The 25,683-nt window shown below is 36.8% G+C and overlaps 1 protein-coding gene across 5 annotated transcripts; it reads right to left on the bottom strand.

Moving 5' to 3' along the window:
- Positions 1–23,245, bottom strand: LOC147859274 (polycomb group protein EMBRYONIC FLOWER 2-like). Of its 5 annotated transcripts, none has more exons than XR_015530354.1 (22): positions 23,110–23,245; positions 21,760–21,836; positions 20,155–20,380; positions 18,480–18,535; positions 18,213–18,381; positions 17,917–18,088; positions 17,792–17,842; positions 16,982–17,136; positions 5,032–5,103; positions 4,825–4,937; positions 4,340–4,404; positions 3,990–4,042; positions 3,838–3,891; positions 3,703–3,762; positions 2,403–2,461; positions 1,720–2,334; positions 1,577–1,625; positions 1,410–1,493; positions 1,040–1,119; positions 813–902; positions 468–704; positions 1–53 (listed from the first exon to the last, which is right to left on the bottom strand). XR_015530354.1 is itself a non-coding variant. In XM_087325824.1 (21 exons), exons 2-21 carry the CDS (start codon positions 21,801–21,803, stop codon positions 581–583), a joined length of 2,391 nt encoding a protein of 796 aa, XP_087181950.1. In that variant the 5' UTR covers positions 21,804–21,836; positions 23,110–23,245; the 3' UTR covers positions 88–580. The 5 variants fall into 5 exon arrangements, 3 of the variants coding, with proteins under 3 accessions (XP_087181950.1, XP_087181952.1, XP_087181953.1); XR_015530353.1 differs by lacking the exon at positions 1–53 and adding an exon at positions 88–341; XM_087325824.1 differs by lacking the exon at positions 1–53 and having other exon boundaries at positions 88–704.
- Positions 23,246–25,683: the final 2,438 nt, after the last annotated feature.

Raw genomic sequence — 25,683 nt, 5'->3', positions numbered from 1 at the left:
CATTCTGAACAGATTTGCTATATCAATTTGTGGTGAGGCATACAAAACATGTTCTGTAAAAAACAACAAAAATAAAATACTCCAGAATTTGGCAAAATTTGAAGTTCTTTTCTGGCAACTATACAGTGATGGAATGCAAGGTATGCATGCAGGCAACACTGCCATGCTTCTACATGTTAACATTCCCTGTTTTTTTACGGTTTGGAAGCTAATATAGCCCCATTCAAACTTTCCAGTTAAATAATTGCATCCAGCTATGATGAACTACCTCCATTACTGAGTCTAAAATCCCACCTTGCTTCGTCTCTAGGGGAGACAGACTTTGAGCTCAACTCTTTTCCCTACATTGGCACAAAATGTGTTGGTACTTCCTAGGTAACAACATATACAATCTCTCCTTTTTATTACTCTCCGCAACCAAGTTACCATGATTTAATGCATTTGCCATTAATCATAATTAGCCTTACCTCATCCTGTCTTTAACTCACAAGGGAGAGCAGCCTGACAAGCAATAATTTGGTTTTGATTCTCAGAAATACAGTACGATCCTGAACATGGAGCACACTTGCAAGTATGTTTATCATGCTTTTATTTCCATCTCCGTGGTCTCAACAAATGAGTCAACAGTATGTAGACATCGACTGATCACGTTTCCATCCACCAGATTATGATTCCATAATTTGATGAGGAAAAGCATAAAACATCTGCTAAGATAAGATCATACATATGAACATCCAATAAGGAAGAGCAATCCCTGGAGGAAAAAAGAAGTTGAATTAACAAACATCACATGAAGCAACAGAGAATGGTACCTTCTTAAAGAAGGATTATTATTGAATTTCTTTGCATAAAGCTTTGCAAATGCCTCACATCCCCATGGACAATGACTATCTGCCAGTATTCTGACAAAGAATAGCACAACTTTCATTAGAGAGTAGGAAAATATCAGTTGTAATCCAAACGAAATATTCAGATCCAGTACATTCTGGCTTTTTCATATGAACTAGAAGATGATACCCAGAAAGCAGAAAAGACATACCGTTGTTTATGAACATAAGAATTCCAAAGGTGCATAAGCTCTTTCTCATGTGATGTGACATCCACAAAATCATCGAGCATCTAGGGGAATGTTGAGACAAATATTAGTTATAATGTACCACCATAATTAATGTACTACAGGCAAGAGTTTCATGAACAATGTGATTAAATGCAGAAACATGTGAAAATTCCAGAACCCTTTCCATCAAGTGATAGAACGTTACCACCACATGCAGTAAAAAGAACAATAAAACATATGTGACTGTGGTATGTGGGCAGTAAAGCTTCTGACCATAATGTGGAGTTTACATAGAAAAACTTTACGCACTAGCCTAGGAAAATAATATTAGCAAGATCTACAAGATGCATACCCGACGGTCTTCTAGATCCATGATTTCATCATCCCTTTCATCTTCACTATCTCTATCTGAAAGAAGTTGTTCCAGTGACATGGGCTGCACATAAACTGTGTTTTAGGAGGGTTTATAATGTGTACTGACAAGTAGCTGTGGCATTTACTCTTATGGTTGATTTATACCTGAGATGTATGGGAATGAAAAAATTCGCGTTTTGTGAGTTGGGCCCTTCTGCATATAAGATTTTCATATAAAACACTAGTAAGCAATTCATGTTCTCTGGAAAGTATAAGGGTTATGCATGCAAAGAACTGAAATGTCCTACATGCGAGCTTCAGAACGTTCTGCAAAGGTCTTCTGATGCTTAACAAGTGATCCTGAATGCACAATTGGTGGTTTGGTTATGTGTTGAAGTTTCGATTTATCAGTGAGCATAGGGGCTGCTATTGCAAGGCACACCCCATTAGGACCATTTCCGACAAGATTGGGACCAAAAGCACTCAGGGCATGCGCATCACTGACGCTGCAAATTTCAGACCGCTGCTTTTTGAGAGCCTGTAACGTTTGTTCGCTGATCTTTAATGTGTTCAGATGTGGCCTTCCTCGTTTCTTTTTTGGTCGTTCGATATTTAACTGAACCTCTCGGAACTTCTCAGTCTGGAATGTTGATGCACAAGAGATGGCTTTAGGTGGGTTGCTGGATAATACTTGGCAGCCTGATGATTCCTCTAGCTTTTGAGTGGAAGGTCTATATCCTTTAGACATTGTAACATCAGTACTAAATGTTTGAATTCTAGCTGGAACTAACTGTAGTGAAGTGGAAGGATCCTTCAATTGATAATCATGGATAGCAGAACTTCTGTTCTGAGAACTAATAACCGACTGCCTAGCAATATTATCAACTAATGGTACTGATCTTCGGCGGCGGCCAGATTTAGACCTGATCCACACCATACAAGACCATGATATTCTGAAAAAAGAAATACAAGAATTGAAATAAGGCCATACCAATACACAAAGTGCTTGAGACGAGGATCATTCAGCCCATCAACATCGCGTACATTACCCTGATAAAAAAAAAAGGCCTTGCATTGTGAGTTAAAAAGAAAAACCATAACCCCTCATCAAGCAGAACCTTGCACAAACCTGGGAAAAACAAGGCATTTAAGAATATGCATATACATCTTTGCTGTGAAAGAAAGAAGATCTAGGTTTCTAATGCTTTATGTCGAACAATAGGAAACTTCATATACCCCAGTCATGCTTGACAGATTTCACACATATAATAATTACAATAAGATCACAATAATCTAGGCATACAAATTTTGCTCAAATTTGCCCCGCCACACTAAGTATGTGCATATCATCAAGATCCTGTCGGTGTTCAAACTTATGCAAAAGGAATGAAGGAAGGCCCATACAGCTGAAATCCATTCCTCTTCTTCCAAAGAAAGGACATCACCATCTGAGTTTTGATTGTCAAAGGTAAAACAAAGATAGGAGATTACTCTACAATTGATACATTCAGTGCTCCCAAAATGACAAATTCTATCTCTGAAGAGGCATCAGAATCTAAACAATGAATGGGTAGTGGTTTTGACATCACCACTAACTCAACAAAGACACGTGCATGTCTTCTATATTTAACCCAGAGATACACATCCTTGGCTCAACCGATGGATGGTAAGTATCAAATCCAAGCTTTTTCTACACACTATGGTAAGGTTTTGCATGTCCCCTAATGCACGTTATAAATGGTAAGCAAGTAAGACATTTCATCAGGAATATCCCAAACACCATATGACCTTGTAAATATGTTATACCACTAGATGCATTAGGTATATGTCATTTCTATTACTATCAGGGTTAATTATCAAGGAAATCTCTGAATAGGCTTTATTTGTCAGTGTTATTTCAATATTTGTCAAGGATTAGCACAACGTTGGCAATAGAACAATTAGGTTGGAAATTCATTATTTTCTTGTTCTCCATAGTCATGATTTCATTATAGCTATTCTTTGCATAAGGTAGTATCAACACTATGAGAATCAGAGAGATACCCAGCAAGAAATGCCATCTAAGGTTTGACTGTTTAGAGCATCCAAGGCGACACACTTACTATAAATAGCATAATTGCCCATTACAACTTTTGAAAACATTATCCATAGCATCAACATTAAATATTCAGCTTATCGTGCTCTATAACCAAAACAAAACAATCATTGTTTCCCACGTCAATTCCCATTATTGCCACTACTATATTGTACAGCACAAGCATTCAGATACATAATAAAATATAAAAAGATACCTCGGGGCCAAGTACATCATTACGACAAAATACACTAACAATGCGGTAGTCTCCAGTCACCTATAAACAAGCAACAGAGATATTATTAAACATCAGGCATATGCACATCATAAATGCAGATGTGTTTATACTTACAAAGAATTCAAATCTAAACAGGTCATGTGAGGAGTTTAAATGACATCTCAAACCCTGCATAAAAGTGATATAACCATGAAATCAAACGACAGGCTAACAATAAGTATGAGAAGGTGAAATCTTTGGAAATATTAAAAGAAATTGCTGTGAACCTTCAAGTTAACGCAACGCCGCACACAAAAAGAACAAGTATAATTTTCTGTCACTGCAAATACTCAAAAAAAAAAGTTTAATTACTTCAGTTTCCTTCCCATATCCCAGAAAATGGGATAAATTATTTATTTTGAAACAAATGGCGGCATATCTATTTATATAACAGTATAAATTACATAAATTTCATCACCCAGGGGTATGACCATCTAGTTTCCATCCACTCTATTTTTTTACATATACTCTATCAGTGAAATTTTAAAGCAAATCCATTTTTAAAGCTCCAAATACTAGAATGTGAAAAATGATATAAAATTGCGTTCTCAAAATCCAATTAAAATTAAGTACTTACCTTCTGATTTGTATAGCCGATTAAAATAGTAGTAATAGTGAAAAATGACTTGCCCAGCTTGTAACCTACATCACATACTATTTCAATGAGATGAAATATCTATAATTTTTTATTATACTATTTGCATGTCTATACGCAAACCATGAAGAGAAAACACTCTATTACAATCATATTTGCCCAGGTTGTAACCTACATCACATACTATCTCAATGAAATGAAATATCTATAATTTTGGATTATACTATTTGCATGTTTACACGCAAACCATGAAGAGAAAACACTCTATTACAATCATATGTGATAAAAGGTCTATGTTCACAGAATTGTCAAACTCGCCAATACTTCACGGATCAATTTCAAAAAGTGCGCAACAGACTTATTTGTTTATAAACTAAAGTTATTCAAATTTTCAGGGCTGAGATATTTATAGTAAAGGTTTTGCATGGAAGTTTGAAAACAATACAATGACAATATGCAATAGTCACCTCTGTCCATTTAAAGAAGGGCAAAACAAGACTCTTCCACTTCCTGCTGGAGAGCAAATTTCATCAATTTCAGTACTACACTCCTCTCCTGAAACATGTACTTGAAGCTGCCCCTGCAACCAATCATGTAATGACAAGTTCCTAATGTAAGCAATTCCCTACGAAGCATGGATACATATAAATTCTTCAACACTTATGTCCACGCACCATACACTTTCTACTCGCGGGAACAGGTATTGATTGAAAATTCACATATTGCTCTTCTGTCGATTGAAGAAGCTGCATTGCAGAAAACATTATTAATCAGTTCACAGGCCTATGGATATACAACTACTGTTCACAGGCCAATGGAAACCAAAAATATATATGCTCATGTGTGGTACTATATAGCAACTTAGGTTAAAAATAATATAAATGAAGCTCATGCTTAAATAACAAAATATTTATTGGGGCCACCAAATTTTTAATTTGAACATGTATTGACGATAGTCAATATGTATTTGTAAACCATTAGCTTCATACAGCATATACAAATTAGAGTATTCTACTTCCCTAGAAGAGATTCTAACCATATGCTAAAACCAAATGTTTTCAATAAGCTTGAAGAATATCCAAACCTATCAAACTAATAGACAAAATAAAACATATAAAAAGCTTAATCTAAGTCTATATTGTTTTCTGAAACATATTATACATAGTATAGTATTAAACTTTCGTATTCGATGTATCTTGAATGGCACATATGTATGTGTGCACTCCTAGTACATAATTGTTTTGCAAACTGCTTCTGCTTTCTTTAATCTTTCCTATGTGTTAAACCTCATAATCATTTTTTTGTTTCTATATCTCTGATATTTCAGAAAACTTTCATTCTATCTTCACTTCTCTACAACTCGAATCAGAGTGAGCATTGCATACTTTCAGGAGCTCCATTGCTTCTTTCAGGTATGGAGTAAATTGAAGACTGTACAAGTCAACCTCTGAAGTGAATCAAGTTCAATTGATGAGAAATATCATGGTTGCATGATTTGAAGATGCCAAGTTTGCAGCTGAATGCATCTCAACATTCAATGGTTTACTCAATTAGCTTCAAGATGTGGGCTTGCAAATCTTTGATGACAAAATGGTTTACTCCTGACAATTAGCTTCAAGATGTCAGAGGCCCTTGTCGTCTCACTCTCAAATAGTGCAAGTCTTACATTTGATTGAGTTAGAGGAGCAATTCTTAATGAAGAAATTCGTCAAAAAACCAAGTGGCAAGTCTTCTAGTTCTACCAAATATAACAAGGTCCAAAAGCAAAATCAAGGGGAAAGAAATGACTTACTTTCAATGTGGCTGAAAAGGGCATAAATAGCCTGATTGTAGATTTTACAAACAAGAGTTGGAAACAAGGTACAACAGAAAAGAAAGATGATGTGGAGTTGGAAACAAGGAAGAAAGAAAGAAAGAAAGAAAGAAAGAAAGATATATTAACGTCTTTTAAGAGGCCAAAATGGCCTATAAGACCAAACAAGAGAACAAATCAAAAAAATAAGTAAATAATATTCCGTAAATATAAAAGTATATAAGATAAAAAGAGACGAGGGAATAATACTCCTTGGGGCAGCAAGAGAGGTGCAAACTACTGCCTTTCAGGTCAAGCTCTTCCTCATTAATTCATTGCAGTTGCAAAAGATTAGGCCATATGAGCCAAAAGGCCTTTGACATTCTACCCATAGGTAACAAACTTGCTTTTTGCAATGACTGCATTTATGGAAAACAAGTAAAGAGCTCTTCTTACACTAGTTCTTCATATAATTATTAAATCCTACAAAGGCTCCTTACATTGATGGTTACTCCTCAAAGGATAAAGGATAAGACTGAAGTGTCTACTGTTTATAGAAACTTTCATGTATTTACTACTACTCAACAGATTTAAAACTGAAATATCTTAGGATAGACAATTAGGCACTCATGGTGTGGATGAACAATACAATAGGACATTATATGAAATGGTTTGATGTATGCTATCCACAGCTAATCTCCCTCATGCATTTTGGGGAGAAACTTTACAGACTGTAATACATATTCTTAATTGATCCCCACACAATCCACGGCATATCGGGGGAGATTTGCTTTGGCAAATTAGCCTAGTATGATCATCTGCCAATTTTTGGCTGTGACGCTATTATCCACATTAGACAGGAGTTAATAAACAAGCTACACCATATTCTCGGATATGGTACAGAAGGTGAAAAGGATTACAAAGTTTGGTTACCGCAAATCCAAAAAGTAATCGGAAAGTTGTGATGTATTCAATGAAGCAAAGCTGCTGAAAAGCAATTATACCTCAACAGAATCAACAAAAAGAGTGAAATTTCAGCAATAGCCAACCATTGACTCCAAAATAACTTCTCAGGGTGATGAACAAATATAAATAACTAATTGTATTTCCAGAAGAAGACGGACAGCAAAAAAGAGAAATTATAGACAGTCATGCCCTACAAATGAAAAAATGCCTACTGAGCTACAACAAGAAGATATTCCATTTGATTTGGAACCAATTCCAGATAACATAGATCATTGGGTTGGGAGATGAACATGAATGACGTGTCCAACCCAAAGGTATGATCCAACTCTTCGTCAGATTCTTTTAACATATGATGGGGAGTCTCTTACTCTTAAAAAGACTAGGACATATGAATGAGGAGTCTCTTACTCTTAAAAAGACAAGGACATATGAACGAGGAGTCTCTTTTAACCAAGTGGGAGCTTGCTATGCACGAGGAGATCAACACACTCCATGAGAATAACACATCAGATTTAAATGAGAATAACACAAATGCGAGCTGCCCAAAGGCAAAAAGGCTGTACCCAACAAGTGTGTACATAAATTAAAGATGCTAGAAGGTAAACCCAAGTATAAGGCTCATCTAGTAGCTAGAGGGTACAAGCAAATACAAGGATACAAATTTATTTTATTTTCCAAAAAGATTTCCTTCATTAGTATTAAGAAAAGTGCGAGAGGGCTACAAAAATGTAAAATCAGGGAGTATTATATACAAAAGAAATGGTCAGGGCAAGGACCAGGGGTGTTGATATCTCCATAACGGTCCTTTAGAGGAGACTGTGAACAGAGGCAACTTCCTCCATAATTGCAGTAATTTTTATCTTTTCTTCAAAACAACCTCTGAAGAGCCTGAGATATTGTCATATTGCCCCCGACAACCGCCAATAAGCTCCCCCATAATTCCGGCAATATATCTGAGAGAAGAGGAATTATGGACTCATATCGTCTTTTACAACGATACTTCCATAATATCCATAATGTAGCCGTAGATATTGTTTTCCATACATGGGTTGCACGCATTTGCTTACAAGGTTGCTGAAAAGGGGAGACAGTAATTAGATGTCTGTTGATGACTATCATAGCCTCCGGAGCATCATTTGCTTCATACAACAGGAGACTAGAATGGAGACCCCCCATACCGCTGATCCCCAAGAGAAGAGGCAGCCTGCAATAATTGTCAGGAATAAAGAGATAACTTTATTCCATACATGTTGCGCTATTGAGCATGACCAAAGAGCATGCTTAGTAGTTTCCTGCATGTCATCGCAATAACAACATTGTCTAAGTCTAGTTGCCACATCTCCTTTCAATGATTGACCTACTAGTAGTGCTGCATGTAGTAAAAGCCATTTGAAGAGAATATATGTGTTTGGTCCCTTGAAAGACCAAATCCATGTCCAATATGCCTTCAAATGAGTGCTCGAAACACCCCACTTATTCCAGTGCTTTTGAGCTGCAGGAGTTGGAAAATTCTTAGACATGAGTAAGGTTCTGCCCAATTTCACGTTGTACTGAAAGAATGGAACTTTCTGCAATGGATCCATCATGGGATTGGTCCAAAACCATCCCCCTGTGTCCCAAATCAGCCTACTAACTGGTTGCCGTGCATATAACTAGAGCATATCCCACAATTGAGCTATTGACAGTTGTCGATCCAGTAGCCATTTCTTACCAGATTTGGCAATCACTCTAACTGGCACAGTGAGTAAGTTCTGTAATAAAGTATTTGAGGGTGTATAAGGCTTCAATATATTGTCATGTTGAATATGGAAATAAAAAATACATCGTTTTGCAGAAATTCCTTTAACATAAAGCATCATGCCATTCATAAGGCATCCAAACCACATATGCTCCTGCATTGGTTGAAGTCGCGTCAAGGATTGTGAGAAAGCCGCTGAGATTTCCGTTGTCATTGTTTTGCCCCATATACCGAGTATAACTGCTTAAGCCGATCCACTTCTAGCATCTGCTGAAATTGAATCCAGGATCTCACTGATGTTGCTGGCCCATTGTCAAGTTTTCCCCAGGCGAGACGAGTCCTAAGGCCCAATACATTTCCAACAGAATCCCGGACAAGAGAATTATACAAGGATACAATTTTCTGGAGGTCTTTGTTCCAATAATCAAAATGACTACACTTAACACACCTTTCTCTATTTCAGCCTTTTTAGATTTGGAGTTATATCAAATGGATGTAAAGACAGCTTTCTTTCATGGAAACCTAGATGAGGAGCTTTATACGTTACAGCCTCAAGGATTCACAATTTTGGCGATTTCCGAGAAGTCTTTGTTCAAATAATCAAAATGATTACACTTAACACACCTTTCTCTATTTCAGCCTTTTTAGATTTGGAGTTATATCAAATGGATGTAAAGATGAGCTTTATATGTTGCAACTTCAAAGGGTTCAAAATTTCATGAACAGAGCATCTAGTTTGCAAACTTCAATGCAGCCAATATGGGCTGAAACAAGCCCCATGCCAATGATACAGGAAATTCGACTCTTTCATTCTCTCATATGCCTATATGGGCTGAAACAAACTCCACGCCTATGGTACAAGAAATTAAACTCTTTCATGCTCTCATATGGCTTCACTAAAAGTAAGACAGAGTCTTGTCTCTATATGCAAAAGTAGGAAACAATATTGCAGGAATTGAAATGCCAACTCAAATCTGCATTTTCTATGAAAGATCTCGGCAAACCTGACCACATCCATGGGATAAGAATCAGGCAGAACAGACAAAAGATGTTACTGTGTGTGTCCCAAGAGAAGTACATTAAGAAGTTATTGGACAGATTTCAGATGATGGATGCACAGCCATCTCTAGTGCCTTTCAAACCACAAGTACGGCTTTTAAAAGACCATTGTCCCAAAGACAAAAAGAGAAAACAGAGAAAAATGTAGGCTATCCCATATGCTTCAGCTGGTGGGTCATCATTTTATGCAGTGGGATCAACATGGCCTGATATTGCATATGCAGTAGGATTAATAAGTAGATTTATGAGTCAACCTGGACAAAACCATTGTGCTGCAGTTAAGTCTATCCTTCAATATCTTGAAGGAACTAAGGAAAAATGCATTTGTTATGGCAAATGGAACTTGAATTTTCTCGGCTATTGTGATTCTGATATGGCTGGAGATGTAGACACTAGAAAATCTACTTACAGTTACATTTATACTCTCGCAGGAATTGAGTTATTTCATGGTGTTCATGGCTGCAATGAGTAGTTGCACTCTCTACTACAGAAGCTGAGATATACTCAGTGCATAGTTTTCCAAGGAGGCCATTTGGTTACCTCTTTTTTGTAGGGTGCGTGACTTCCCAAAGCAAATTTCATTCCTGCATTGTTATAATCAAAGTGCCATATATTTGGCAAAGAACCTTGTTTACAATGCAAGGACAGAACATATCGAAAATCCACTATCATTTTATTAGAGAGGTGATAGAGGATTGTATAATCTAACTAGTAAAGATTGAGACCACTGAGAATCCAGCAGAGTAAGAATTATTAGGGAGTAACCTAGCTCCTTTTTAAGTGGGAGGTTGTTGGAATTAAAGGCCTTTAGGTTGCTCCTGTTAAACTAAAAAACGATTCCTATATAAAATAATATTTCTTGATTGCTGTTAGAGTTGGACAGTCTTTTTTTCAGAACTGTATTCCTAAAAGAATATTTTGTACATTGGATGGGATCTTTGGACAAGATTTCTCACTCAGCATTTAGTAGTTATTTATGAAGCGTGATTTGGCTTCCCCATCATCATTTACAGCTCTTCTACTAAGAGTGCATTCTAGGTATCTTGAATATCATATGTGTGTGTGGGTCACTCCTATCTTGAATATATATCAGGTAGATGGGCTTTTGTTTTGCAGATATGCTTGTGCTTTCTTTAATCTCTCTTGTGTTAAACCCCATAATGGTTTTTAGTTTCTATATCTCTGCCCTTAGATATTTTAGAAAACTGTCATTCTATTTTTTGGTCTCTTTTTATCTTATCTATTTTTTTGATTACTTAGTAACATTTATATATTTTGATTTTGTTGTTCTCAAAAACGAGAAAACACTTACAATGTAACCTCTTGTTTGGTCTTATAGGCTATTTTTGACCTCTTAAAGGACATTAATATATCTTTGTTCCATTCTACAAGGGCTAATAACCCATTGTATTAAAAGGAACTAAGAAAGAGTTCTTAGGCTAGTTCTTCACTCTACAACTGAGTATTTATATCTGCTCGTGTAGGAGATAGAATTATTAGAGTTATAATAGAGGTTTAGCATGAGTTATTCAGCAAGAGTTTTGGAGGAGAACATTCAAGCAGAGGCAGCAATCATTAATTAAGGTTTATGAGTGCACAGTTACGCAGCCCAAATAGCTTCAAATAGTGTTGGAAGTGGAACTGCTGAGGGAGCGAGGCCCTGACCGAAGTAATATCAGAGGGAATCTCGTCAGGATGAGCAATACATTGTGGAAGTTCCAGATATCCAACATGTTGGATTCCTGATGAATTCTTGTTCATTGTGCCCAGAACTGATGCCAAGCTGGTTGAAACAAAAGATCCAAAGAAACTAATAATATGATCCAAACTGGTTGCTAGCATGCAAAAGGCCTGATGTCCTGTGTCAAACTGCTTGCTAGTACAGTAACCATTCGGTTAAGTGCGCACTTTGAGCGCAAGGAAGAAGTGCACACTTAACTGAGCTGCGCACTTAGGGTTTTTTTACTACAAATTTTTTTTCTTCTCCTGCAAAACTTGTTCACAAAAACCATTCTTCAATTTTTTCTTCTCGAGCAGAACTTTAACTCATAGGAAGAAAAAAATATTTAAATTTTGTCTGTCATGTAGAAATTTTTCATTAATGGGAGTGATTTTCACAGTTTGAACCCTAGAAAAACCTTTTCTTTAACATGAAATTGGAAGTTTTTCTTCTCTAGATGTCGAGTAGTTGGCAGCATCATCTCGAAAGCAGCTATTTCTGGCTCTACAATCAAGTTTCTGTAGCCTTACAAGGAGGAGGGAGCAAGGAGAAGGAAGTATGAGAAAGAAACAGGAGGAGGAAGTAGAAGAAGATGAAGAGGAGACGGGGAAGGGGGAGGGGGAGGGGGAGGGGGAGGAATAATAAGAATTAAGAACTCATTAGAAGAAGGGAAGGAGTACTAGTAGGAAGAAACATCATGAAAAGGAAGTACATAGTGGAAAAGAAGAAGAATCAACGAGATGCAGTGGAAGAAGAAGAACAAATTAAACGAATTAAATCAGTAGGACTAATACGAATCAAGAAAAGTAAGTGGTAGAGGACAGAATAAGGAAAAGAAGGAAGAAGAATAAGAAGCATAAAAAAATAAGAAGAAGAATCAATAACAAGAAGCAGTTGAAAGAGTATTAGGGTAAGGAAGCAGTAGGAAGTAGGAAAGAGGGAAAGAAAATGAATAAATGATACCACTCAATGTGGAACACATCTGATTTTTGTTGATGAATTTTATTATTTTTTAAATGTTTGGAACATAGTTTCAATTTGGTTTGAGGTAATTTCATCATGAAACAATGTAATTTTTTTTATTTAGATTTTGACCTCTATAAAAAGCGCACTTAATATAATTACGTACTTAAGTGGGTACGCACTTAACCAAATGGTTACTGTATGTCAAAGATCAAAAGACCTGATATCCTGTGTGAAATAGCACTTGTTGTCGGGACAACAGGATGCGATAAAATGATGACTGTGCGCATGAGAATCCCTGGAGCATTTTTTAGGATCAATATGAAACAGTACATGAAACCCAGATCCAAAACCTAGAGAATCAGCTGTCCTCTGAACAGATGGTGGAAAGAGAGAAAGCGGAGGTGTTTATCACAAGGATAAAGCATCTTCAGAACTAGATGGCAGCTGCTCGATTGGTAAGCTTGGCAGGGAAGTGCATCCATACACCACCTAACATTGACCACCAAGGTACAAAATCCCCCTGTTTCCCTTGAAGAATTCTCTATAGATGGGGACGTCAAGAGTTGAACATAAGTTCTGAATTCTCTATCAGATGGGATAGAGAAAAGAGGGGAGAACAATTTGCAATAGGCCAGGACTTATGGTCCAAAAGTGCAAAGTCTATACCCCAAGTACACTAAAAGTGTGCTTGAGTGCGAACAAGCATTCAAAACCCACAATTTGCAATAGGCCAGGCCTTATGGTCCAAAAGTGCAAAGCCTATAACGCAAGCACACTAAAAAGTGTGCTTGAGTGCAGATCCATCAGGAAACACATGACTTTTGAATAGCGGAGTGAGCCAACATATGATGAGTCATGGTTCTGGAACTTAAGGGATGTTGAGGATGTGTTCAACACAATGTTGATTCAAATATGTCCGGACGAAGCTTGGAAGTAAATCAGTATATGTAAAGTTAAAGCTTGTGGAATGAAGGTCTTGGAAGATATACTTATGTTTCCTCAAATCTAGTTGGAATTTATTACCAGTGTGAAGACTAGCAAATATTCGCTACAAGGTAGTCTTTCAAAGAAAATCGACACCACCACCAGAAAGGTACTTATATCCAACACTGTCAAGCAGCGAAGAGTGAATTGAATATATTAGTTTTGCAAGAGTGCATGAGGGCATTTGATGTGAACCTATGATGATGGAGCTCTGGGCGCCTTAGTTTTCCAATATTGCAGAAGATGAAAGCATATAGGCTGGTACATGACTTGCCTGAACTGACATGAGTGTCAGGGAAGTTTGAGGCTTGCAATTTGGGCAATCAATGCCAAATTTTAAAATCAATAAACTCCAACCTTTTCGGGAAGATTATGACAAACGGGACAGATGGATCATCCTATTTCAGAATCTTAGATAGTTTTAGTGGGAGGTTCTGTGTGTTTTTCCCCAAAGAGAAGGCTAAGGCCCTTTTACGGATTATAGAATGTCCCTAAATGGTTGATAAGGAACAAGACTTGAAGATGAGACGTCTTCAAACTAATCATGGAGCAGAATTTCTTTCAAATTCGACAATGTGTCATTAGAAGAAACATGGAGGCAGCTCAGCTCTGTTAATCCTCAGTGAAACAGATGTAGTAGGCATGCTACATATATCAGAATGCACAAGATCCAAAAGACTTGGCTGGTGAAACACACAAGGGCAACATGAATTTCTTACTTGCTTTCCACGTTGACAATCATCACCAAAATCAACTTTAGTGTCCCTATGCCAATCATTTTTGGCTCATATAGCCCAACCACTTATGCCAAAGCTCCAAGTGAGAATCAACATCTGCAATAACAGTAAATTGCTACGTAACGCCTTTCCTGGCAAGCAATACAGAGTGCCTTTCGTTGTGTGCATGACAACAATAATACAATTCTAGAAATGTTTGTCAATTTCCATAATCCACTCTCAAAAGTTACATCTATCATAGCAGCAGAAAATTGACTCTTTTTAATGCCAAAAACAATAGTTGACATCATACAGTAAAGTTCTTGGCTGTCATTGAGAGCCAAATGTGCAATGCCAATACCATTAATTGTGCAAGCTTAATTATTGCCCAAAAAGACATTACCATAATTTCTGGCATGAAGGTGGGAGTCACATTAATGGGGCATAAGTCTACAATCCAAGTTTGATCTAATGCATCATTAACAAAAAGAACTGCATCAATAATTTCACATTTAGTGACCGACAAATCATGCACCTGGAGCGTGAAAGCATCATCTAAAGATATGTAGCACAAAGAATTTCCTTTGCATCAAATAACTCTTCAATGTTCACATGAGAGACTAAATTGACCTTCTCTTAACATTTATAACAATTTGAATCATCAAATTTTGTCTCTTTTGCATCCATCTTCTTGTCATTGGCTTTCTTCCTACGTTCAAGCTCTTTCGTTAAGTACTTGCAATCAAACTCCTTGTGGCCTTTTGTGACACATTGATAGTATGTTAAATCGGACAGTTTACTTTTGATAAGCCAAAAATGGCTTTCAACTCGTCATTAAACAATTGCATAGTGACCAATTTCCTAATGAGATGCATTTGATAATCAAGTGTGGTAATCTCATAAGTATTTCTTGGGTTCTCCCAAAAGACATGTCCAGTGGTAAGACCCTCGAGATCTACTAAACTCTCATCTGATACAACCATCTTAAGGTATGTAATCACTTTCTTGTTGAGGATGTCCAATGCATGATCTATCATATCATCCAATTTTAAAGCATTGAATGTACCATCATAATCTTTCAGAAATAACATCCCGTGCATCTTATCTTTCCGAATGACAAAAGTTTTGCCATTGAATCTCTTAATCTTTATGAAATTCTTAATATTGGTACAGCTAGAGCAATTGAGCCCAACCCCAATAAGAAACCGAAAATCAATTTCTGTAAATTTCTGTAAATAGATTTCAGAAATTAATAACTTGTGAAATTCTTAATATTTGGCATAATTTTTGCCAAATAGGGTACAATAATTGACGGCCACCTTTGCATACAGCTATGAAATCAACTAGGGGGAAATCTGAAAATTTATAATTTCAGCGAAGTGACAACACATCAAAAATAAAGTGTGACAAATGCTCAAATTTCTAGAATGCAGAGACCTGCATAATCTGACTTTTGCCCAAAAAAGCCACTAAGAAACATGTGATAAATTCCCACAGGTTCCAGAAATTCTTGCATAAATACAATATCCTACATGATTTGGCAGTAAAGTTCAAGTTCAGTCTTGAGAATCACTATTAAACTCTATAAAAGCACAAGGAAATCTAAAGGCTGTGATACCAGTTGATAGGAGTTGCTCATATCAAATATGCTCTTTTACTTCTCAACGTCTTCAGGATGAAGGATGGTAAGGTTCCTACACCAACAGATATCACCTTCAAGCTGATGAAGATTGGGAACAAAAGGTTAGAGCATATGGTCAGGCGTTTTCTATATCAATGCAACACAAGAACAAACTTAAGTCTATGCAATGGCAGTGCTGGCAAAGTTCATAGTGAGTTCATAGAAGAGTCATTGGCAAGCTGGGATTGATATTCTAGGGTATGGCATCAAACTTGACCATGGCACAACGTTGACCAAATACTGTGATATTGATTTGGCTGGAGATCCAAAATACTGAAGGCTTACTTCTGGATTTTATTTGCTGCTGAAGTCCAGATTATTTTCCAGGACAGCAACAAGCAGGCAAACACCTCATTGTCTCCAGCAGAGCAGAGTACAAAATGGCATGGGATGCAGGATGGGAAGCAGTGTGACTAAAAAAGCTCCTAATCGAAATCAGGATGCTGATTATGAGGCAGACGAGTGTATAGCATCTGGCCACTGGATTTCCATGGGTGGATCAAGCATGCAAGATGCAATACAATAGATAGATGAACTAGCTCCAGAATTCCTGCGATGCAGGAACCGCAAACAGCTGATGGGGGAGTTCAGGGACAAGACAATGCAGGAGTTCCTTAAATTAAGGATGTAGCAAAACCTGAAACTAATCGGTAGATGTGGTTGGTACAGGTAAAGCATTCGAGAGGGGACTCTCGGTGTGAACAAGCACCAACAACCCTTTTTAGTATGGTTAACAGGTACAATGGTGCACTTAATGCAGTATACACACCCTGAACGGTGTGTGAACAAAAAGGTCACCTAGACCCTGTCTAACAGTTGTGATAACATGATAATTGATAATGCGAGCTTACAATCCTATTTATAGGATTTCCTAGCTTAGTGTGTGTTCATAAATTATTGGTCCAAACTCTTATTGCACACCTTCCACATTGCAGGAGTTCATCCAGCATTCAGCATTGCTCTACAACCTACACATGTAAATACGGAAAAGGTAGTAGACACCTGCAAACTGCTTGGATATAAATCCACTTGTACTGTAACACCAGATTTTCCAAAAGCTAATCCATTATCACGTCCATCTTTACTTGTATCTGACCAATTTTTACACAAGGCTGTTAGGGAGACACTCCCCCATAAAACAGATCCATTGGCATTCACTAAGTTCATAGAGACAAAAAAACTCGTCAGTTAAAAGAAAAACATAATGTATAGGTTAATAAAATCAAATTGCTCATCGGGCCTTTCAATTATGCCCAGCAATCAAATAGTAAAGCTCTAATTCTACATAACCACAATGTTTAAATGAAAAATATTCAAATCACAATGCCATTTACTTCCACAATGGATTAGAGCAATTGAAAGCTGTAAAAGTTTGCTGATGCACAAAGGGTCAATTTATATTATCAACTATTTGGTTCTTCATTAGGATTATCAAGTTAATAATTTAAAGTTTCTTTATGGACTATCTGCCCAATGATTCAAGGAACTGTTTAATGCTTAAAATATAACTTTCACCATGCATCCTTAATTTATAACAAAACCATTTGCCAGCCAAAGATGCTTGGCATATGCATTTATATCATAATTTTGCTTATATATGTGTTACCTTCATCCACTAACCAAATTTCGGAAATCACAAGCAAACAAACAATTCACAAACTATATTACAAGTAAGATACACACTATAATACATTCCAAATTTGAACTTTAGTAATATCTACTAACATATATCAATGTGACTTACCAAAATAGATTTACTTAATAAAACAATATCATTAGAATATGGAAGTCCATTTAAACGTTCTATTTCACCTGATGGTCCTATTTGTGTCCCCTTTCCAGTAGAATCAAGGTTCAGATCCACTGTGAATTACCGTGTTTATTTAGATAAATGAAGACTACAAACAAGAACCACGAATTTTGTGATACAAGCCTACCAGAGCTAATGAAGATGAAAGTAGTGCCATCTTTTTCAGCATTCAGCAGCAGTTTCTGGAGCTCTGGAAGTATAAAAGCAACAGATAATGGCCCTTTATTTTGAGATCCTGAAATATTTTCACAGGTGGTCCTCAAAACACGTGTCTGTCCCGCACGAAAGCAAGAATATCCCTGCAATGATTTTCCAAGTGAAAATTCACACAATTTCATGATACCAGAAGGCATTTATGACAAAAGAAGAAGAAGTTAACAATTAGAACTATTCACATTTTTTTCAATTAGCATATACGTATACCATTCCAGATGTGGATATTGGCATGGCAAGCATCACAAGAACTTGCTGAAGTACTTGATCTGATGGAAAACTATCGTGGCTGGTGCATCTTCCATTTAGCTCCTCTATGCTAAGCTTGACATCAAGTGGTATGGTTGAAACCCTCTCAGCCGAAATTGTAAGCTTCAGACTGCATCAAGATACAGTAGCAAATCTCACAATGCAGGAAAATAATCAAATCGTGAACAAATCAATACATTGAACTTCATAGAAATGTAAAAAACTAACCTTCTCTGCCTTGCTCCATCCATTTTGTACCGTAAACAGCGTTGCAGAAAAATTGGCTGAATGTAACAAACAATAGGTATTACATTGACTGTGTCTTATGGAAAGTACAGAAACAAATACATACCACAGAGAAAAGTTATGGCAACTCAGATCATAACAGAACACTACAATGGACCATAAGCAATCCAAAGAAGGACCAAATGTTTCAAGAAAGTGCAGTCCCCTAGAGGCATAATGTGAATAAGTCATGATATATTGGTGCCAGATGAAATCATTTAGGGTTTAGGGTTTAGAGTTTTCAGCCAGGTTTTTGTATTTTCTTAAATGCTTCCTGAAGACTCAAGAGTCATGCGTTTAAACTATGGTTAATATGATTTTCTCATAAAGTATATGATGCCTCTTCTATAAAAGAAAAATGTAGTAGACTCTAGGATGTCACCAATTATGTACCTGCATAGAAATGGCTGCATACTAACTAATGAGGATATGTCTCCCAAGGCAAAATAAAGACAATTGAATAGTCTACATGAGATAAAATATGATGTTTAAACTATGGTTACATCATTTGCTCATAAAGTATATAATGCCTCTTCTATAACGAAAACACAATTGAGTCTAGGATGTCACCAATTATGTACCAATGGCTTCCTACTGGCTAATCAGGATATGTCTCCCAAGGCAAAATGAAGACAATTGAACAGTCTACATGAGATAAAATATAGTTTATCAAAATAAATCAAGAGAAATTGATAATTAAATAAAACTGCTACCACTCCAAGGTCCAGGATTCTTCAATGCTGTCCCCCGTCCATGTGCATCCCCTCTTATGGTGCATGAAGATCCACATTTTGGATCTTCAAGCTTGCAGTAACAATCAAAAAATGTCAGGATACTACATAGATCAGGCAATAGTATTATATTGCAGACAAGAACTCAAACCGAGTCTGTCTGGACCACTGGGGACGACCTTTGCCACATAAACAACCTCGCCAACCAAAACCATATTGGAGTTTGCAACAAGTGAGAGTGTTTAACCAATATGCTTTGGCAAAAACCCAAATACTTGTGGATGAGCACACAGCTATTGCATATATGAGTGCATGTGATAGGCAACCCTATTGTACAAATTTTCCTAATGGCAATGTGTTGGTACTGTCCTTCCCAAGAATACATGACAATTTGCTACCTTGAACTAGCAAAGCAAACACAAAATGTTTAATCTATTGCATTGCTTCTGCTGTATAATCTCATTCAAAAAAAAGGAAAGTTTTTCTGCATCTATTTTCAGAATAAGTTCATCTTCTTTTATGACTTCTGTAGATTTAACACCAAGATCTTAACTCTATATTATCACGTGCATGCAGTCTATCACATATCGATACATATCTATTGAGATAGAGAAATAGAAAATACATGCACATATATTCCCACTTGCCAGATTATAATGTTTCCAAAAACCCCAGCCCAACATAAGCATTTGCATGGGAACCAAACAGCTATTACGTTGACCATACAAGATAAGATCAATAGGTTATGAAGTAATTCTACAGACTAAAGACGTCCCTTACATACACATTGATGCTTTTACCAGGAATTGCCTCTCTTTCGCACTGTACATTGTAAAATTTAATTGCTTCCATTAAATTAAAATTTGCAATCCAAATTAATGACTTACATTTTTCAAGTTCCGTTTCTGGATGATATTGTATAGTTCGATTGGTTTGCAATACAAAGACAAGCTATCCTCAGCTTCCTTTGCGTCAATATACGGACTTGGCTCTTTGCCAAGCAGTGAATTCTGAAGTTCAGCTCGTAACCGCTCAAAATCATGGCTTTGATCCATACTTCTTGGACTAACTATTCCATTGCTGCGTTGTTGACCATTCGTCCGTGAAATGCTCCTATGAAGATGACAATATCCAATCAAATGTGCTTTACACACATGAAACAACAGATATCACATGGTTACAAAGTTTGCAAAAAGATCTAAAAACTCACTCAAATAATGGTCTCTAATCATTTGACGTATTTCTAACAAGCTAATTTGAGCTCACGATAAATGTAAACGAAATCAAGGATTAATGGTGCAATGAAGTCTGTGTGACATGGGACATAGGAAGCCCATCGGCATCTCTGCATATGTTTAATGTACAAGTATAATGTAATGTGTGTATAATAGATAAACAGTTATATATTCCATGCACATAACGGACCACCATACTCATCGGCAAAGAAGAGGTTCAGCTGATAAATGGTGTAACTTATAATGTAGATTTGGAATGGAGAAAAATTTCCTCACTTTGCATTAGGCTTTTGCATAAAGGGAACACTATAGGAATGGTATAATAAAGAAGATCTGTCATGCCTAACTTCTTGCACCTGTATTCAACATCATCAGATGTACAAGATAGCTCGAAGCACTGTGTACAAGTTCACTGCTGAAGATGATCTGTACAAGCAATGGTAAATAAAAGAGACACTGTACAGAGTTATGAGACATTGCTTCTCTAGAGTGTGCTGAGCATACTGAGGGTCTGGCTGTGAGACAATGGAAACTATATGTACAAAAGCATATACAGAAAATCAAGCATAAGCATTATCTCACGGTTCAAACGTAGCCCTTCATCACATACTACAACAGCCTCTGAGAAAACATTTTACCAGTCACAAAACTGCCAGACCTTGCTATATTTCCTCTGTGAATCACATTTTAAGCAACCAATGAATGAGAAGGGACCAAGTGAATAAGCCAATATGGTCATGAAGAACCTGGGTGCGTAGCCACAAACTCCATTGAGGATAACCTCAAACTTATATTTTCAAAGAGTTCTTTCAGATTAGGAATTAATCACCCCTAGCCCGTTAACTACACTGCTCATATGCACACACAAGAAATGTTTGGCATGGCGTGCCTCTAGTAAAGCATTATCAACACAGTTGATCATCCATTACTCACTTAAAGAAGTGTCTGGCCATTTTTCATGCAAAAAGTTATCAATAGTTCCTATCCTACAAAGCTCTATTTAATGTAATTTATTAGAATAAAGTGTCACTCAAATTATTTAGAAACATGCATTGTATAGTTAAATCAGCCCTAATAATGACTGAAGTTTATGAATTGTCATGTGAAAGCTTCAAGCTCAAGCATATATATATATGCTTTTAGAGTTGATGCTTTTGGAGAAAATGCTCGAAATGCAAATTTCAGTCACTGAATTCCTATATAGAAGGTCTTTATGATAGATAAGGAACGACGAAAAGAGAGGAGATAAATACTTACAAAGTGGAATGAGTATGTGGATCTGCTGAGGCCAACCCAGGCATTTCTTCTCCTTGAAAGGCCTTCAGTTAATTGAGCTGTTGCCAGCAGCAGATATCCAACAGAATCAGGACAATCATAAAATACAGAAATGTTAGGTAAACAAAGCATACATACTGAAGGTGTATGTTCACAGAATCTAAACAAAAGTTATAACATAACAATAAGTAAATTACAATTCACTTGAATTTAAATGCTCCACCATACTGAATGAGTATTGAGAATCAAAATGCGCAAACTGTAAGGATCATACTGCCAATTATATTGCTTTATGATTCTATTTCTTTCTCTTTTAAGAAAACTGGGTTTCACAGTAGCTGTACAATCATCCTTTTATCCCATCTTTGGACCCATCAGGTTGCATCCCGAAAGTACTTTTGGAATCATGAATGACCTAACATTGTTACCATAAAGACAAAGTCTGATAGTGCCTCCAATAAGATGAATTCATATCCAGACTGCTCCCCAAGATGATTCCCATATACTAGCCAGGTCATGTACCTAGTCTGTGATTGTATTTTTGTTTCTCATTCTTTGACATTTAAGTTACTGTTACCATTTCAATATTTTTTCATCCATGAAAATAGATCATTTATGCTCATAAAATATATGTTTAACATGTTTTATGGCCTTTTTGTTTCCCTGTCCCAGCTTTATTTCTCTTATTTCTTGAAATTGTTAGAAACTATATGCCTATGATATTTCATTCAACAGAATCCAAGAACAGATTGGTGGGCCTCATTGTGTGATAGCTGTAATTGACCTTTGTTGCAATGTGAGTATCTTATTTACGAGGATATGTGGTACAATATACAATACATGGATGATTATGGTAGCTATACAAGAGCATACAAAGAATGGATTTTTGTAGCACCATTCTAGGATGTTGTCATTGAGATACAGTATTTCTATCTTAATAAGCAACGATCATCCAGACAAGTTGCTGAAATCCACGAATGGACATATTTTCAATTGTTTCCTTCCCCGGGAAGAAAATAGATCCATCCCCTCTCTAAATTTAGAGCATAATAATTTCTTATTCTTATAACCTAGCTACTAACTTTTGTTTGTGGAAAAGCCATGGTGCATAATTCCACCATACAAATATTTTCTAGAAAAAGCAGTGTGTATTTTAGATATTCATCCATAAAAGTAACGACCTATGAGTTATAGGAAGGTTAAATGCATCTCGAATCGACTGCTGAAATAACTTTGCAGATTCCCTTGGTATACGAATTCAAAACAAGTAAGAAGAAAACAGAAAGGGGAGAATTAGCGTGGGTGAAGGAAGAGAAAGGGAAGACAATTTACCTCCTAAGAAGAAGAGAGACGGAGGCGTCAGAGAGGAATCCTTGCCCTCTCATGCCTCATCTGCTTCTGTATATCTCTGTCTGTCTGTCTGTGTCTCTCAGTAGATCCTTCTCTCTCTTTCCCTCGCTCGGTCTCTCTCTGAGTTTTTAATGAAGAGTTGAATTTTCATTACAAAAGTTTGTGTCCTGTATGTTTTTTGGCGAAGACAATAATTTCAATTTTCTACTGTAGTTTTTCAAAATCCATTTGAATACCCCTCCCCACAAAAATCCAAAGCGTTTTGAAGAAATGAAAGTGAGGAGCATGCAAGTGCCTCACCAGTTAATACCGCATGATCTCAGGTCAATCCAAGTGGTCCACAAATGCCCACGGGTCGATCCAATGGAACTAGCAAATGTCATCCAATGTGTTTTGAAAAAATGAAAGTGAGGAGGAGCATGCAAGAGCTTCAGTAGCTACCGCATGATCTCGAGTTAATCCAAGAGGTCCACAAATGCCCACGGTTCGATCCAATGGAACCAGTTATGGTGTCATCCAAAGTGTTCTGCAGAAATGAAAGTGAGGAGCATGCAAGAGCTTCACTAGTTACCCAATGATCTTGGGTTAATCCAAGTGATCCAATGGATATAGTAATGGTGTCATCCACTACATGAGTGTGTAATAGACCAACCCACGAAAAGGATGTCCCGATGCCCATGTTTTGAAACCAAACCTGAAGATTTTGTTCTCCAGCCGATTTGTAACAATTTATCATTGATAGACAAGCTCTTATGCATAAATGAAAGTGAGGAGCATGCAAGAGCTTCACTAGTTACCCCATGATCTTGGGTTAATCCAAGAGATCCAATGAAACTAGTAATGGTGTCATCCACTACATGAGTGTGTAATAGACCAACCCATGAAAAGGATGTCCCAATTCCCATGTTTTGAAACCAACCCTGAAGATTTTGCTCTCGAGCCGATTTGTAAACATTTATCATTGATAGACAAGCTCTTATACAGCGAATCATTTATCATTGGTAGACAAGAAAGCATGCAACAAATGTGAATGGTCAACGTACTTTTTTCCGTAGTCAAGTGTAGATGCAAGGATCATGAATAGTTGCATGCTATAGAAAAATGCGGTGTCGCATGTTAAGAATAAAATTTTCTATTTTTATTTGAGATTAGATCTCACAAAACTATACAATCAACCAGACAAAGTTCACATAGTTGGGTTCACAACTTTTGGGATATGAACACTTGAGCTCTATAGACAAATAGAGAATCATATGATAGGAAATCACAACGACACATGGAGCGAATACAACATTGTTGTCAATCATAAACTCTGTCAATTCAATGACATCCTCCCACTCTGTCAATTCAATGAAACCCCTCATAATGTATTTTCGTGAGAGAACATGGTCATTCTCTCAATCCTACTAACTTGCTCATGTCAGAAGGTTGGGGTGAGTTATGCACTGAATCACTACTTAAAATATGAACTAAGAAGGTCTTGACTCATAGGTGAGAGAATCCCCTCTAAGTCTCTCTATGCAGTCATGATGAGGAACATTTATTGTCTCCATGCTACCTAACCTACATTGGCAATGTTGTTTTTTTACAAAAAGAAAGAAAGATGCACCTTAGCATATTACTTGAGAACTATGCATAGAGAAAACTGAAGGAAACATTTCATCTCACTTATGTTGTGATACAAAGGCTAGTATAAACATCAAATCAAATAGATGATGTCATATATGAAACAAGTTGAGCAATAACTTTTAGCAATGCAACATAAAAGAAGGTACGTCATAATTCCACTTCAGGCTAGAAGTTGTATTTGAAAATAAATGAAGTCATTGCCATTGGTTTTTAAAGACCATTTGACATTGCTACAAAACATCAGTCGAACCCTGCAAATCATCATATTGACCACATAATGTGTGGATAAGTACCATCCAAAATTCAATAAGCATAGTTTAGAAATTTATGTGAGCATTGTTAAAAATAGAATCACATCTTGCTTTCCATACTATCCAAAGAGCCAATGACATAATAATATGCCAAATAACCATTTTTTTATTTCTAAACCATCGAATTGAAGACGGAAATGAGGTGAGAGAGAGGGAAAAGTGAAAGACATGAGAAGCATGCGTACTTTAATAGCTCATAACATCTCCATGAAGGACACCCCATAATATTGCACCCTAAGAGAAAATTGAACGAGAATAATGTTGTGTCGACAATAAAAACAACTTACTCCAAATTTGCACTATCCTGGGGCATAACCAAGACACTTGCCAACATTGTTGCTGAACCTATACCTGCCTTTGAGACTAGGGTTCACATTATTCACCCCTTGCTATGCATCTTGTGACATGCTCACAAACAATTTATACGTATCCCGCCAATGAATATACAAATTCTTTAACCCTCCCATTTTCTATTTTTACCCTCCCCCCCCCCCCCCACCCCCTTAAAAATTATCTTCGTTTTTATTATTATAAAAGTTTCACCTTGGTATTAGTGTAAAGATGCCCAACGGCTACAAAGAACTCATATAGAAAAACAAAACCCTCACACCCTCAT

The sequence above is a fragment of the Azolla caroliniana genome, unplaced genomic scaffold (genome assembly GCF_043228905.1).
Source record: "Azolla caroliniana isolate FFs.n. ecotype wild unplaced genomic scaffold, voAzoCaro1.0.p SCAF_10, whole genome shotgun sequence".
NCBI classification, from domain to species: Eukaryota; Viridiplantae; Streptophyta; class Polypodiopsida; order Salviniales; family Salviniaceae; genus Azolla; species Azolla caroliniana.
This window is presented reverse-complemented; position numbering and strand designations above follow the sequence as displayed.